This window comes from Centruroides vittatus, unplaced genomic scaffold (assembly GCF_030686945.1).
Source record: "Centruroides vittatus isolate TY-2023 unplaced genomic scaffold, ASM3068694v2 contig_877, whole genome shotgun sequence".
Lineage (NCBI taxonomy): Eukaryota > Metazoa > Arthropoda > Arachnida > Scorpiones > Buthidae > Centruroides > Centruroides vittatus.
Genome location: NW_027122569.1, coordinates 470,197 through 488,162, shown reverse-complemented (window position 1 = coordinate 488,162; position 17,966 = coordinate 470,197). Strand labels below are relative to the sequence as shown.

Genomic DNA, 17,966 nt, shown 5'->3' with positions numbered 1-17,966 from the left:
CTGTAGTTTAAATTTTGATTTCTGGCACTCATTACTTTATTTATATGCTGTTTGCTGCTGTTTAAAACTGTGATCTTCATTACTATTTAATTAAATTATTGTGTGGCATGTCTTAATGGAAGAAGCAAATAAATGCAAAAACTTGCCTTTCAAAAATAAACTTGAAATTTTACAACAATGTTACAAGTTGCCAAAAGTCAATGTAATGCCACTGCACAATAAAAAATTTCAGTAAATTTTGTGCAAGGTTTTGAAAAATGGAGTGAATATTGAAATGTCAGTGGGACAAATGATGACATGATTTGAATGTGTTAATGGACCAGTAATGACTTGTTAGATAGCAGAATTAGCTAAAAATATGAGAAAGATTTTATTGTACACAATGCATGGTTTGACTAGGGGAAAAGAACATTCGTGCACAGATGTATTAGCGAGGAGAAAAGTTCTGCATCATCTGAATTGTGAATGAACAGAGAATACCCCTTATTGCCAAATATTCACCAAGGAATATCTACAATGCACGTGAAACAGTACTTTTGTGTAATGTCCAGTCATACTTACATTTAAATTATGAAAGTGCTAAGGATTTAGCTTATTAATTCTACCATGCTAATATGAAAGGCAATTCTAGTGACTGAAAATAGTAAAAATCTTAGTTCTAAAGGTGTGAAACATATACCAGTGGTTTACTGTTTCAATGCAAATGACTGGATGACAATTAACATTTTTACAACTGTTTAGTTAAATTGGATGTAAACATGAAACAAAGGATTGTTTTGTTGGTAGACAATAGTACAACATGATTCATGTATTAACGATGTCATTAAAAACATTAAAATAATAATGCTTTCTGCAATCATGCCAATTCATTGATTCAGCCATGCAATCAAGGAGTCATATCTAACTTAAAAGCATGTTTGAGATCCTGGTTTTAACTCCTACCATGAGACAGTTATAACACTCTGTAAAAGGGGCATGTCAAATGATTGACATTCACATGATTTGAATAAACACAGAGTGAGAAGGTCAATGGCATACATTTCTTGGGTGAGTCATTAAACAAACCATGGATTGGCTTTAATGAAAAAATCCAGAGTTTACAAATGCTATTTTATTAATTTTGTAATTTGTTTCATAACAATGTGTTAAACATATGCAGATTCTATTCTAAATAAATACTCTCTTAAAAATATTTTTCAAGCTGAAAAAAATAAAATAGCTCTAATTTTTTATCGTGAAGAATAGTCTTAATTCTTTTTCTCACTTTCTAGTATTCATTTTTAACTTTTCTTGCATTTATATCACACAAATCCTTATTTGTGCACCAGTTGATTCTCTTTTCCAAGCCATAAAAGATCATGTTTGCTTAGTCTGAGTCATAAGTGAATAATTCGACATTACTCAGTAGTGGATCACACTATTAGTTACGTAATGAATCGAAGTTATCAGTTCAGTAATGAATCATTTACATTTCATAAGAATGAATAATTACTTGTTGGTAGAAATCCAAATTTGAGATCTTAAACTTGAAATAGTCATTGAAACATCAGAACAGGTTTTTGAGCTTTTTTTATAATTTAATCATCATTAATAATCAGTTTATAATTTATTTCTGTTTTTTTTTAACAGAAATAAATTATAAACTGATTATTTTATTAAATATTAAACCTACTTTTCGTTATAAATGTTTAATAGACATCTCTCATCTCCAAGTTTTAAGTTTCAACAATTTATTACTTGCATATTTTAACATGTATTTTGCTCTGCTTGTTAGTTTCTTACTTCTGTATTGTTTCTAAATAAAGGCAGTTATAAATACTGGTTCATCAATTATAAATTGATATATTGTAGAGTTTGTTTTTAAAAAATTGAAAGATGCTGCTTTAATAATTTAATCTGTTGTAAACTAGAGGACAATTACAGAATGTGTTTAAGAATGTTTTTCATTAATTAAAATATTTTACTAATAAGTATTTAGAAAGTTTTTTCCTCTTTGAAGAGTATTGCGGAAACTTATTTCTAACATTTTAAAATTGAAAAGATTGTTGAAGTAGTCTAAGTTCTAATTTTTAAAGTATTTGCTAGTAAGACCAATGATAAAGATGTAAGTAAATTTAAAAATTATTTAGTTTTTAACAGTTATTAAGTGGTGGTGATATAAAATCTATTAAAAAAGAATAAGAGCAATTACTCTTAACCTTTTTTATATTTACCAAAGTCTGATATTTAATTACTAAAATTATATTAAAAATATATAAAATTTGATAAAACTGATAAAATCCTTAGTTATTTATCTCTTGTCTAACTCTTCATCTGAGGTGAAATGTTAAAAACAACAATTCTTTTTAAAACCAGTTTATTGTTTAACATTTCACCTTGGATGAAGAGTCAGGAAAGTATAAGAGATAAATAACGAAGGGTTTTATCAAGTTTTATATATTTTCAATATAATATTAGTAATGATGATATAATTTCAGATTGTCTATATTTTAATAAATGTTAATCTGTACTAAACTTAGCTGTAGTGAAAAGTATTTAATAGGGTTTCAGATGAGTGTTTAAAACAGTATGACAATTGTATTACTTAGTTTTTTTTAAGTATTTCCTTGGTTTTTCCAAATTATTTTTTGGGCTGTGGTTATAGTAATATGGTATCTTGAGAAAAAGATTTAATATTATGCATTTGAAATTCATAAACTGTAATAAATATATCAACCATTTAGTGCTGCTTACATTGCAGGTCAGTATAAATAAATAAATAAATATATATATATAAATCATATGCAACAAATTTAATTTATGGTTTATTACTTTATGCTTTTAACAAGATTTTATATAATATAGTTTTTACAATAACATCCATGATTTTGTTGATTCACATTAATGTAGATACAGTATCAGACCAAATATCCAGCTCCTAGAAATCTGGAATTAGTGGAATACTGACATTTTGAATTTGGCAGTCTGTAGTTCACCATCTGGCCAGTTTGTTTTAGTTTTCATGGCATAATCATATGATGCTAGTTCTGATGGAACTGCTATTATATATGGACAATTCTCTTGCAGTTGAGTTTTTTGTCAGAATTATAATTTTCATCTTCAGTTTTGTTCTTTATTATCTATTATTTTATATTTTAAGTATATATTTAGTCGGGTCAAGAAAACCAGGAAATTTAAAAATCCAGATCACTTCTATTTCCAAACTTGCTGAATATTTGGTCTAGTGTCATTTACATAATCTCAATTTTATTCTTAATGAAAACCAGAACTGTTATAAACTTAAAATGAAAAAGAATTTGATTTACATACATATTGAAAGTGTAAACATAAATTATTAATCTTTGCCTTTCAGAAATGAAATTACAGTCATTGAAGACCAGATTTCATGAAATTTAAATTACATTAATTTTGATAAACACATTTTAGAATATAATTTATAAACATCTGTCTTAAATAAATTTGTGTTCACACATGATATGTTTATATTAGTTTAAAGAGAATATCTTATTAATATTAAAATGGTATTTTTAAAAACTTTTCAGCATCACTGTAGAAAATGTGGCGCAGTAGTTTGTAATCCGTGCTCCAGCAAAAAGTTTCTACTACCTACACAATCTTCTAAACCTCTTCGAGTTTGCCTTCATTGTTACGACACACTCAGCAAGTCGAAATCCGATGCTCAACAAACCGAAAAAGTAGATGCTGCAAAAGGTGGGTGGATAAGAACGTTTTAAACCATTTGATTGTAAGTGCTAAGTTTTCTTGCAGGATTAAAGGTGTAGTAAACAAGATACATCTTTTAAGACAATACCATTGGGGCATAGTTGATGCTAGTATTTCAAGTTTTTCATTATTTTGAGCTTGTATAAGATAAAATAGCTAAAAAATGAATAAGAGTGAAGTTGGAAGTTTTCAATATTGTGTTTTATGATTAAAAGACAGCAAGATCAGAGTTATCGTAGAAGAATATTAATATTATTATTATTTGAGCGTAGAGCCTACTCAAGGGTCTAGGTCTAAGAAAGGAAGAGAGGGAGGGAATAAGAAGTCGCATAAGAAAAAGGAGAAAAGGTCCTAGCAAAAGGATATTGAGCAGTCAGGTGAATCAGAAAGTATGGAAGGGAAACTTGTATACAAGGAATGGTAACATTCACTGTTTTACAAAAAAAAAAATATGAAAATGGTAACAAAAATATAGAAAATTAAATACAATATTTAAATAAAAATATTAAAATATAAACACAAGATAATACAAAAAGTAACAGCTTCATAATGAGTGATAAAATGGAACGGTATAGAGTAGGACAGTATAAGGCATTAACTGTGTAATATATTAATTTTTAGACCTAATAAATGAATACCATATATTTTGTTTTTTTCACTGAACTCTATTTCTTTTTTTTTTCTTTTTTTTTCAAAAAATACATATTTATTTTTTGAAGCATTTTCTACTTAATTTTATTCCTTGCTTTTTTGAATGAGTTTTGTTTTATTTTTATACATTATTCAAATAAAATGTAAAATGGAACAATTAAAAATAAATCATTAAAACAAAATTCTACATAATTATTAATTTCAATGTTAGTGCAATGAATTTAATTAAAAATATACAAAGCCTTCTAAGGAATTTTTGATGGGCAACAGAATATTTTAGTTCTATTGCTGTAACAAAATTATTGCTGCCTGACATATATTCTGAGAAAAATGCTATTACTTTGAATATTCTGTACTACGAAGAGTTTACTCTTTACTTTATTTAATAACAATCTAAAATTATTAAACTTACAAAATAACTAACATCAAAATTAAAATTTACACGTTTTTCTTTATGAACATAAAATTTCCCCTACTTTTTTCTTATGAACTTAAAGGGGTTTTTGATACTTGACACAAGTTTGCCAAGCCCATTTATTGAAGATATTGGAATTTGTTGTGTCCAGAACAGACCACTTAGGTTCTTGACCTCGATTTAAAACTAGATTCTCTACAGTGGTAGACATCTTAACCTATTTAGTTACCTGGCAGTCATTATTTTGTGAAATTTATAAATTTATTAGAAACCATATTTTGCTTGGAAATTTCTGTAAGGCTTATTTTTGAAGAATAAAATATAGTCAATTAAGAAAACCAAGGTTAAGTCAAGGAGAAATGTTGGACTGACTTCGACTCATGGTAACATTCAAAGCAAATGCAGGATACGTGCATTGTTTCTGAAGCATGTAAAATCCAAAATTTACACTAGTGTCACACATGACAAATAAAAATTTTATTGTTTACTCAATACTGAAAGTTACCTTTGATTTTTTTTTTTAATCTGCCATGTAATTAATGGCCTGTAACGTGTGACCATTTGAGGCTATATACATTGACATTTTTGATGAAATCTTACTTCAGAGAAGTTTTCCTATAGTTTCTGTTGAGAATTGTGTGACTGTGGTTGCATGTAGTCCTGATAAGCCGACTAGTGATGATCTAGTGTTGATTGACATGAAGTGAGATTGAGTGACATTATCCTCAGTTAAAAACAAACTATGGATGCACCCAAATCAACCAAATTTATATTTATATTCTTTGTCGTCTTCACTATTCTTGTCAATTAAATACATTAAATGAATTGCGACTGCTTTTATGTTTTTTAATTTGAATGGAAAGAATGTGTGCCATCATGATGAATGCAATTGGTAATGCCTGGAAGTGAATGACAGATCACTAACTGGATATGCAATTTAAGTTATACATAGCATCATGTAGTTTTTGCATTGACTGCAAATTGCATATGCAACTTTATTGACACTCAGATTTTATTCCAAAAATGTTGTGTGTTCTAGGGCCTATTAGGATCACCATCCTAATAAGCCCTAGGGTTATTTTTTGGTAAGAGATTCACAGACTTGAAACATTTCATCAAGTATTTTTTTAATGTGAATTCCTTTATTGCTGTTTCAATCTCTTCATCTTCAATGCTATTACTCTGAGCTTTGTATGGTTGATTTGCATCCAGATAATAACTTATTCATTGGTAAGGTCTCTGTAATGGGATTGGGACAGTTTTTAAACCGCATCCTTGTCTATTTCAGTTAATCCTAAAACCAATCCAAGTTGTCTAATTTTTCTAAGTTACTATTAATTTTAGAGTTGAATCATTCTTTGGAAATCATTTGTGTATTCAGGAATTAATTTTTGTCAAATGGTCCTCGTCTTACTTATTGTTACTTTTCTTCACACTTCATCAGTGTTTTCAAGAGCAATTTTTAAACTGAAAATTTTTCCAAAATTCTTTCAAAATAATTGATTCATCTCCTTTAATTGAACATGAACTATTATTTTATAACTAATTCACTTTATTTTCTTATGTACTTCACAGTCTTTGGCACTTGGAACAGTTAGTTTAAAGATTATAAAGTACATAAAATAAAGTGGATGAGGAAAAGTCTAGTGTCACCACTTCATGGTGTCTCAAAATATAACAAAAAAAAGCACAGTTTCAACATAGAGAAGACTAATTCATGTTACTGAACTCTATATAATTTACTTAAACTAAATAATAATGCATCACTTTGATAAATTGCTGTTTATTTTTCTAGTTCCACCAGTAAATGTTACAGTCGATTCTTCTGGAGATGAAGATTCCGACGAAGGCGACGAAGAAGAGCAAGAAAAACAAATGACCATTGAAGACGAGGAGGATGCCACCAAAGATATGGAGGAACTACACATTCAAGAAAAGGTTAGATATTTAATACTAAACAATTATTGATTTATTAATGTGTTTCATACAAATATACTGTAGATATAAGGATTGATTTATTGGGATTATTTGCAATTTATAAATTTATGTTTCATTAAAAAAAGAAATTAAATATTAATGTTCTGGATGTGATTTGTAAAGGCGTTTTGAACATGAACAATGCTATCTTTTCATTTACAATAAAGATGACAACTGTAAGATAAAGCTTATTACATTAAGATAATTAATAATTAATGTAAAATTAATGTCAGAAATTATCTGTTATATAGCACACACTGTTCATTAATATGTATTCATCTTCTTAGCTAATTTGATGCAACATAATTCTATATTTTAATTAATCTTTAACTATGACTATTTAAAAGAAAAAATATCTTTCCTTTATTTCATACTTTGAAATCTTATGTATATATTTTTTCAAAATATTTAAATTAATTCACATTATTAGGTAGAGAAGTAAAAGAGTGTCTTGTAATTTATATATATTGTTAAATTCAAAGAAGAAATAAGTAAAATGAGATTTTAAAATAGTAAATAATACAGTAAGTGTCTACATGAAAATTGTCTGCTTTTAGAATGGATGGTCTTTCTATTAGTATTAATATTATATTGTTGTATTATTCTTCTCTTCTTTTTATTATTGCGGACATAATCGAATATATCAATTTTTGTCTTTTGTTTTCTTGATTTATCCATTCTGAATTCTCTAAAATCATTTGACTTTTATCTATTTTGTTCCCGTTTGGTGACTTATTCTACTATAAGTCAATATTTTAGCATTTTTGAACTCCATTTGTTAATGTGTTTGGCTCCGCTTAACATGTGTATAGTAGATTTCGACTATCTGAGATTACATTAGCTAAGCAGACGTTAGCCAGGCAGTAGATAAACCGAGATGACGAATTGCCTATAGACAAATTGTTAAGTCATCACGAATTACTGTTGCCACTTTGCAGGCTATTAGCCAGTAGGAGGGAAAGTGGAATGATATGCATTGCCAAAGTGTTTAGTTTATTACAAAATAACTACATGTAGTAGCTGTATGTGCTGCTTTCTTTTCCTTTCTTTAAAAATTTGTCTGTTACATATGTAAACAAACTGTTTTGTGTAAGTTATTTATAAAAGTCTTTATTTACATTAGAATTTCACTAATAGAAATGTAAAATATTCATAATTCTAGTTCTAGGAATGTTGAAAGATTGAGAATAAAATTGTATTAGTTAGTTTTATATATATTATATAAAACTATCTTTTCCTCTGAAAATATTTATGATGGAATACAAAACAAGTTTAGCCTCCCGAAAAACCTCATAAAATGAAACTTTGTCTCTATGTCCAGTCCAAAATAGACATTTTTTTTAAAGTATTTTTTGCATAGAAGGATTAATTTTATGCAAATTTGCATTCCATTTGTTTTCCTTTGTCTTATCAGAAAGTTGTTTTCATTTCAAATTGTAAAATTATATTTAAAGTACAAAATTAATTTGGCATCAAAAGTTCATTTTTTACTGGCTTGATGCTTGCATTTTATCAGTTATTATTATTTTTTTTCATTTCCATTTGTGCACAACAGTGTAATAATTTTCGATATTTAGAGCTTAGAGATTTAATCATTTGATGGAATTCACTGTAATGAAGTCAGTATTAATACAATAATCTGATGTGTCAACAGAGTTTGTGCTATAATTCCTTTATAATTCCCTTGTTAAACGTGCCAAATTTAATAATATTGGAATCGTTTGAGTTTCTTGGTGCATTTAAATTATTTAAAATTAATAAATATGGTATCAAATGTATGATTTTAAACTTGTGTGTCTATACTTTGCTCATATTTGAATTTTGGAGGAAAAAAGACCAAAAAAAAATCTGAATATTCTTGAATTTATTGTTTAAAATTATTTCCTACAATAATCAGACCTTATTTAAGACATTGATTAGTTTGAATTCTGATCAAAGACTATGCTTAGTCAGGTATTCATTAAAAATATCAAAAAATCAATAAATGCGTAATCTGAAATGGTGAGGCGATTATATGACAGATCAGAAGCATAATTGAAATTTCAAAACACAAAGTCTTGATTTTAAAGAGGGGGAGCGGATATAGAATGAGAGAAATTGCACTCGACTCGTTGACAGCCAAACAAAAGCTCGAATTTCTCCAGAGGAATGGAGAACGGAGAGAGATAATGATGTCGCAAAACAGAATTTGAAACACATTCTGGTTTGGACAGACTTAGATGCTGTCAAAACGAGTAAGTAAAAACAAATAATAAAAGCTTGGATGTCAGAAGTGATTTTTTTGTTTATATAAAAAAAAGGAAAGCCAATAGACTATGCAATATCATAAACACATCAGCTAACTACTACTACTTCATTCTTGAGTTTAAAGTGTACAGTGTACAGTGTAGAGTCATTTGGCTCGGTTCTCCTCCTTGGTGTATAATTTACAAATGAATAAATTATTTGTATATAATTACAGTAAATTTTTAAGTTAAAAACTTTAATTAGGTTTGTAAGTTGTAATAATGAATATTTTGAAGCATTAATGTTTAAACTTAATTTTGAGAATGCAAATTATTAATTGTTTGGAGTTTAGTGTTATATAAATTTTCTATTGGATGTTAAATTAATAATATTCAGATTTTGACAAATTGACATCTAATGCTAATTGTTATAAATTGCAGCCGACATTTTACCAGGACACTGATGTGTCTGCCACAAAGCAGGAGAATGCAGTCGACAATCAGACCTCGGACGTGCCAAACGACCAGAAGGAGCCTCAATTGGCAGAGTGCAATCCGACCATCTCAGACACAGCAGTTTCCAACTCTATCTCTGAACCGACGACCGTGGACAACAATTCCGCCTCGTCTGCCGCCGAACCCGCCACTTCTTGTAATGATGAGTGATTCAATCCCCGTGGACAAACTTATTTTGTCTTGCACAAAAGAACACGAATTGGTTTAGAATAAAAAAAAATTTGATTAGGATATTAATTTAGACTGATGTATGATTTTGTAAAGTGCCTTTTCATTTTTACAAAATTTGTAATAAGAATAATATATGAAAATTTGAGGAAAGTATTATCATTGTGATTATTATTATCATTATAATAATAATAATTAGGAATTTAATATCCAAAAAACATAACCTTACTCAATAAAACATTTTGTAAGTAATCTCTCCTAATTGACGATCAATTAGATTTCTCTTTCTCTCTCTCGAGGATTTGGTCTGATAATGAATCGCTTTGTATTTAAGTAACAAAATTCCATACATGCCTGGCTGTGTTAATTGGGAGTAAAAACTGCATTAAACATTCCAAGAGTGACATATCATAAATGGCAGGCATTTAGGCTCCGAGTACTTTGCTAAAATTCATTAAAAGAATATATTTTTTGAAATTATTTGTAAATACGACGATCTTTATATATCGCATTGGTTAATTTTCTGTGTTTCTCGTAAGATTGACTGTTTTTTCACTTACTTTGATGTAATATGAAATGCATTTATAGAAATAAATTTGTAACTTATGAATCAGAGTAACGTTCTCATTTGTTCTATTGGGTGATCAAACAGAGTTTAATTTCGAGGAGTGTTCTCGGCCACGTCACAAGCTGCCCTACTCGGTATCGTAAGAAACACTCGAACATTTCATTTACTGCGGGTTCCGACAAATCGGACGAGGGCCACTATCCGCATCACCGAGTCCGTTCCTCTAAATAAACTTTGTTTGATCATTCCATAATACTTTTAAAATGTAATTTTACACATTTACGTTCTTAATATTTGTCTTAAATTCTAAATTTTTGTAATTTTGGAGTTTTTTACTCTCAGTTCATCACACCATCTCTCTTCGTCAGTCTATTGGTTTCTACATCTCAACTGCAATAAGATTCGTCGCTTTAGACCAGTGATTCCAACCCGTTTTTCGTCACGGTACACTTTTAATAATTTAAAAATTTGACGGCGCACACGGTTACATCGGTAAGTACCGCAGGACAACCGGTCACGTCATGATAGTGTGATCTTTAAACGCAGTTAATTATTTAGGTCACATTTTCTAAACGCCTTGGTAACTACTGGCAGTTACCGGAAACACCAGTTACAATTTCCAAACGCGCCCTAGGAAGGTAGAACCGATTGAACTACTTGTCAGACGTCGCTCGTTTGGATATTCGCAGTGACGGCGCACTTCAAAAATCTCGCGGCACACTAAAGTGCCACGACACAGTGGTCGAGAACCACCGCTTTAGACTTTTAAATTACACACACATCAATATGACATTTATTGTTTTAACATTTTAACACTACTACTCGCACTATAAAAATAGTAAAACTCTTAAATCTATTGTATAAAAACCCATCAGTTTTTGTATATCATAATTAAATCAATGTTAAAATCTTTTTGTGATGTAAAACAACACTAGCCATCAATTCTGACACTAGACATATTTTTTTCAGAAATTGTTTAAAAATTTCACTTTTGTTAGTTATTAGAATATTGACCATTTTATAACAACCTTAAACATGATTTTAAGGTTAAAAATATCAATATATTTGGTTAAAAACTGAAAATATAAACAAATTTTATGGAAATTAGTTTAAAAAATAGTAAGTTTAGAGTAGTTTTGGCTTTTTTTTGAGTATTTTTGGTTAATTTTTTTACAAAATTCTAATAAATTTTTTGTTGTACCACAGGTTTTTAGTTCCAAAAACTTGGCAGTTCTTTTTGTCAACATAGAAAAACTAATGATTTCTAGATAAGAAGAGAAATGATAATTACTTTATTAAATAAAAGAATCATCTAAAAAAAAAACCATTTGCATCCAAAGGTGTGATTAATTGGCATAAAACCAGACACGATACCAGATTGCAAGGTAAACTTAGATTATTTTAGATTTATCAATTCATTTCTACGTAAACTAAAATTAGAATAACGAAAGTTTAATTTACTAACAAAATTAAAATTCTAATCTAAAAAATTAAACCAAATTAAGTGATTTTTTTTTTTTTAATTGTTTTCCTCCTCCATTATTGTTTAAATGACTTTTTCTTATTGATTTATGAGTCGGATTGTAGCAGATGTGCGCAAATATTAGGAAAGATCAATGATTTGATTTCTTAAAGATTAACAGGATTTAAGGTTTTTTTTTCCCTACAAAAAAATCACTTTTATGAACAATTATTTTTTTGTTTTTGAGGAAATATTCAATAAAGGGAGGAGGAAAGTTTTTAATAATTAAAATTATATAAAATATATAAAAAGATACAGTTAGAGCATTAAAACACTTCAAAACAAGCAAAAATTGTTATATTTTTATTCATAAAACACTGTTTTTATGGTGTTTAACAGTTTTATAGATTTCTAGATGCTTATACAAGTGCCACTTCTTCAATGTATACATGTAAAAAAACAAATTTTGCTTAATTAATCATAATTTTCATGCTTTTTTTAGAGGCTTCTACAATTGACACATCTCCCATTTAATGCCTCACACATTAAAAAAAAAGACCATGTCCAGCTACAGAAAGTTGAATGTAGCTAAAAAAAAATCAATACCTTATATGAAAATCTAAAAAAATGGATTTTTTTAAAAAGAAGCAACTCAAAAAATTGAATAATAAATTGTTTTTTCTTTTTTTGTTTAATTATAGTTTAAATTACTTCCATTTTTCTGAATTGTTTATATAATTACAATCTTTTTCTATCAAAGCAAAAATTAGATTTCTAAATTAAATTTTTTTTATGGATAATTAAATTAATAAGTTTCTTTTTTAGAAAAAAAATTTAATTCAGTTAAAAAAAAGAAATTTTTTAAAGAGAAAAAACTTGAATTATGCCATCAAAAATGCAATAATTTTGTATTTTTAGAGTAGAAAAAAAAGGTGCAAAAATTACAAAATTATCAAAAAATTATTTAAAATTTTTAATTTGGTAAATTGAAAACCAAATAAAATCTTTTAAAATATTAATAAATTAGCTTTATTTTATGGTATGTATATATATATATATATATATATTAATGCCAAGTTAGAGGGAGAAAAATTAAAAATTTATTAAATTTTTTTGGATTTTTTTTAAAAATTAAAATCAAAATTGTTATAAAACAATTTGTAGGGGTTTTTTAACACCTTTATAAATTGTTTTGTAGCAATTTTGTGTTTAAATACTCAATCAATTTGTGTTTTTAGAACAATTTTTAACATGAAAACGTCAAAAATTCGAAAGTTTTTATATTTTAATTTTAAAAAATCAAAAAAAAATTTGCTTTTTACGACGTTCTTTTTTTGTGCTAAAAATCATCTTATTTAAGAGAATAATTGCGATTTTTAAACGCCAAACTCTTCTAAAAACACTCAAACTTTTGAGATTTTACTTTTAAAAAATTCAAAACAAAAAAAAATTGATAAATATTTAGATTTTTCTCCCTGATTTAACTTTAACACACCGAAAAATACTTAAAACAGATAAATTAATATCCAAAACAGCATTTAAACCACTTCTAAAAAAGTCAAATTTGAATTTCAGTGTGAATTTTTTTAGCGAAAGAAGAGGACGAGGAGGATAGAGGAGGATGCTTAACACGTAAGTAACTAATCTCGTTTCTCCTTATCTACACCATTAAAAGCATGGTAAATAAGTCAGTAACACAAAAAAACACAAAGCGTAACGTCGACATTATCACGTAAAAAAATAACGTAACGGCGTAACGCGAGATTATCTTAATTTACCGCATCAAAACGTCCGTACACCCACCTGTAATTCTGGCGAATGACGTTGCATCAGGGGCGCTACGTATACCTAAAATACCTGTGCGCTGCACCTGCTTATATGTCTGTGTTAATATTCGTACAGGAGGCAGGTAAACTGGAACGTTACTCGTGTGTTGCATCTACTATGACAACCGATGTCTATGGCTTTTCGCGTTTAACCTCTATACAAACGGGTAGAAGCGTACTGGATCACAATGTACACATATTTCGACTGATAAAGACAGGTGAGTCGTTCGTAAAACACCCCCTTTTAACGCATGAAATTCGTAAATTTACTGCTTCCACAGCAGCGAAATCCCGCACTTAACGTCGCCACTATTTACGGGAATTTCCCTTTATTATTTTGCTAGGACAACTGCGGTTTTTTAAATGACTTTTCTGTGTTTTTAGAGACGTAATTGTAGTTTTTTTCGCTTGCAAAAATTCAAAAAAATTACACTGAAAAAAACTAAAAAATGTGATTTTTTTCTTGACAATTATTTTTAAAAAAATGCAGTTTTTAGCGCTTGTTTCTACCCTTTACGCAGCTTCAACCGTCAACTCTTATGGATTTTAATTATCAATAATTTAATTCCTCGAAACGAAATTATCAAAATAAGCCATCGAGGCTATTTTTAGATGAATTCTTTAGATAATTTAACGTTCGTGACTGCGTAAATATTTAAAAAAAAAACCCGCCAACTTACGTGCTTTAAAAACTTATCAACCTTCTGTTAAACGGTGATTAAACGTGACGTGGCGATCATCCAAAAGAAAAAAAAAAACGTGCGATTTTTTCTTAGATGATTTCACGTGTCAGGGATGCTGAGGAAGGGATGCGGAAGAATTCTTTATATCAAATCGCCTTATTCGTGACGCGAATCTAACAAAAGGTTAAGTTAGAAAATGTATCCATTGTCACGTTAATGGAAAAGTACTCTTCCTCTCTTCCTTTCTCCTTCCTCCCCTCTTCCTATCCATCCTCCAACCGTCTTTTTCTATTGATAAAAATACCAAAATTGAATTTTACTGATAATTGTGAGGTGCGATAACTTCAATAAATAAATAAAAAATCCATAAAGTGCCACTAGAAATATAAATTTGTCATCATCTTTCGTGATTTTTCTTCTTCTTCTTCTTCCTTCTCCCCCTTTATATTGTAGTGTGTAGTTGAGCGTTTTTTAGATAGAATTCGAGTTTTTTGATGCGACTTTTTTTTGAAATGGTAATTTTTAGCTGCTTAATGAAGAAATTCCGTCTTTTCTGTGTGTTGCTGGAGTTAATTTTATTGTAATTTTGTTTATTTTTAGATGTTTTTTTTTGTGTTTTGTAATTTAATATGATGTTCGAAGCGTGTTTTTTGATGGATTCGAGTCCTTATTTTAACAGTTTTTTTGCGTTTTTTAATGTTAAATTGCCTTTTTAAAGCCCGTCCGAGCGTTGCAAAGTTAATTTTTTCCTAATTTTGTATATTTTTAGAAGAATTTTGGAGGTTTTTTTTTCTATTTTATAAAAAAATTTTTTGATAATTTTGTCACTCTAAAAACCCTGCTAACATCTTCAGATCGTGAGTAACAATATACATTTATGGCATTTTTGTAATGAATTTATAGAAGATTGTTTTAAAATATATTATTTTTAGAATGTAAATTATCATAAACTCCACAAAGCCCAGGTTTTTTTTTGGTCATAAAGATTGTAAATCTCTGATTTTTAAGGAAAAATACTGGAGTATTCCGGATAACATGATTTTTTTTTAGTTTTTTTGTAATATTTATAGGAAATTTTGGAAAAATTTTGATATTGTATCAATTGTCAATATCATCCTTTTGAAAGGAAGGGAAAACATTATCTAAGTTATATAAATTTTACCCAAAATTCGAGGTTTTTTGAAGTCACGACTCAGTTTTCTGCTAATTTCATGCATGAAATTCAATACTTTTTCTAAAAAAATCCACTTTAAAACACTTCTTAACACAAAACAAAGAGAAAAATAAGGGATTAGCTAAATCTTTTTTTCGTTCTTAGAAGGTTTTTAAGCTTAATTTTTGGTGAATTATCGATCACATGCGAAGAAACTCGACTAAATTATCAACATCAATCAAAAAAAAAACCTTCCAAAGATCTCGAACACACACAAAAACACTTCGATTTTCTAGAAGAAAAAACTGAACACCTCTACGCTGTGTACTTCTACTTTATAGTCACTATAGTCTAATAAATGCCAATTGTTAGATGGAAGGGTATTGGATGAATGGGTAAACACGATTTTTGTTTTGACTCCAACCATTGACGGTCTCTGCTCGCCCCCAATTTTATCCAGGACCTAGTCATTTGTCTTGTGTCTAAAAGGAGTGACAAGTTGAGTTGTCTTCGAGCACTTTCCTTTTTTTTATCCAACAGAAAAAATCTATACAGAAAAAACAGCTTTAAGTGATTAAAAAATGACGACAGTTTCTAAAAAAGCAAACTTTAACACCTATTTAAACATTGAAATTGATGGTAAATGTGACACAAGAAAAATCTTTTGTTTTTTGCAAAATATTCTTGATTTTTAGACAGAATAATTTGAGGTATTTCTAGGGTAGGATAGGGTAGTTGGGGTATTTCTAGGGTGAGGTAGAGTAATTTTGGGTATATTTCTAGGGTAGGATAGAGTAATTTGGAGAATTTTCAGGATAGGGTAATTTTTATATGTAAGTGCATAATTATCCTTACGAATTATATGAATCCTGGTGTGTATCTATGAGAAAAACCTTCAATATTTCTCGCAAAAATTCTTAAATTTTGATTATACTTGCGCGAGGAATGGGTAAAAGATGGTATTTTTAGATGAATTATCAAAAACTGGCTCATAGTGTCCCGAAATTATACACAGAATCCTTAATTCTAATAATAATAATAATAATAATAAGCGGATTTCATAAATATAAATGCGTACGAAGCGTGAAATTTTTAGGTAGAGTTAAACCAGGTGAAATGACTAGAGGTTGGTTTAATCAAATAACACTCGGTAGAACAAATTACTAGTCACTTTCACGGTGATTATGCATAACTTTCCTGTGTTTTGTTATTTTTCGAAGGGTGGTTTTGCCGATTTTTTGGTCAAAAATAATTACTGTTTATCCTTAGTTGATAAAAAATTATAGTCGTTTCACTCGGTTTTACCCTGTATCTAAAGAAATTTCCTTTAAATTTTGCCGTTTCGTTGTTTAAAACTAATACAAAAAATCAGTTTTCTTTATAAATATGTCGGTTTTTTATTTAAAACGAACGGAATGTCGTATTTTTTTTAAACTAACACTAACAAATCATTTCAAATAGTCAAAATTCGACAAAATCCTTACGAGAACCACACATTTATGGGCCAAAAGTCTCATAAAAATCAACAGTTTAAGTTAAATCTACGTTCAAAAAACAAAAATTTCAAAAAAAATCTGTATTCAAAAACACGAAATTTCCAAACAAATTCTGTGTTGAAAACACAAAGTATCCAAAAAACGCAAAATTTCCACGTGTTACGTTACACAAAATTCGAACTGCCGGTGTGTGTCATTAGCACAGGCATATAATTGTTAAATAAATATTAAATAAATCTGTTAGAAAATTAATGGAAACGGGATTTTTTATTGGTCGAACGTCGGAATGAAAAATAGAAGCAGTTAGATGATTTGATTTTTTCGTGTCATCTGTTAGTTTTAAGCTTTTATTGGTGTATTGATCCGTCGGTCGTAGACGTGACGTGACATTTTCTATGAACTGATATCCGCACAATAGAATATACTTTTTTTTATTTTATTTTATTTTTATTTTCGGCTTTAAATGGCTTTCTTTCAAGAATTTTTTGGATAAAAAGTTTACTTTTCCACATCGTTTTCTTTATAAATTTTTTTGAACCTTAAAACATTATGTAATATTTTATATATCGGTCGAGTTTTGGATCTCCTTCCAATGGATTTTTTTTATTTGCCGTGTTTTAAAAAAATGGTTTTTTTAGATGTGACATTAGTCTTTTTTGATGTTTTTTTTTGGAATTTTTAATTTAAATCATGGAGATTTTTTTTGATAATTTTTGGTAATTTTGAGAGTTTTTTGGATGATTTTATACAAAATTTTCGGTTTGTTTTATGCAAAAAAGAGTGTTTTTTTAGATTTTTTTTGAATGAATTTTAGATCAACTTTTATTTGAAATTTTGACTTTTTTGAGGAAATTTTAAAGTAATTTTGAAGTACAGTAGAGAGTCGCTAATCGGAATCAATTGGGGACTGGGGTTGTTCGGATTAGTGATTTGTTCGGATAACCGATTATGTACGAAAAAATACATTAACCTGTCCGATGTTCAAACTTTTCTCCGTTGCGTGTCGCTTTGTGTTGAATTTTTCTCCGTTGCGTGTCGCTTCGTGTTGAATTTTGGTCGATTTTAAGCCTAACGAAAATTTTTATAATAATAATCGAGGCTAT

At 28.6% G+C, this 17,966-nt stretch overlaps 2 protein-coding genes across 7 annotated transcripts in view; both read left to right on the top strand.

Moving 5' to 3' along the window:
* Positions 1–10,290, top strand: part of LOC136983158 (pleckstrin homology domain-containing family F member 2-like) — a 30,979-nt gene extending 20,689 nt beyond the window's left edge. For all 3 annotated transcript variants that reach the window (XM_067279810.1, XM_067279811.1, XM_067279809.1), the window contains exons 7-9: positions 3,543–3,711; positions 6,585–6,727; positions 9,433–10,290. In XM_067279810.1, the coding sequence (XP_067135911.1) occupies positions 3,543–3,711; positions 6,585–6,727; positions 9,433–9,657 (537 nt within the window). In that variant the 3' untranslated portion in view covers positions 9,658–10,290. The remainder of the gene's footprint in view (positions 1–3,542; positions 3,712–6,584; positions 6,728–9,432) is intronic.
* Positions 10,291–13,598: 3,308 nt separating this feature from the next.
* Positions 13,599–17,966, top strand: part of Stacl (Stac-like) — a 76,652-nt gene continuing 72,284 nt past the window's right edge. The window contains exon 1 of one of the 4 annotated variants that reach the window (XM_067279786.1): positions 13,599–13,749. The gene's annotated coding sequence lies outside the window, so the exon portion shown is untranslated. The remainder of the gene's footprint in view (positions 13,750–17,966) is intronic. The other 3 variants (XM_067279789.1, XM_067279790.1, XM_067279791.1) reach the window with 3 other exon arrangements.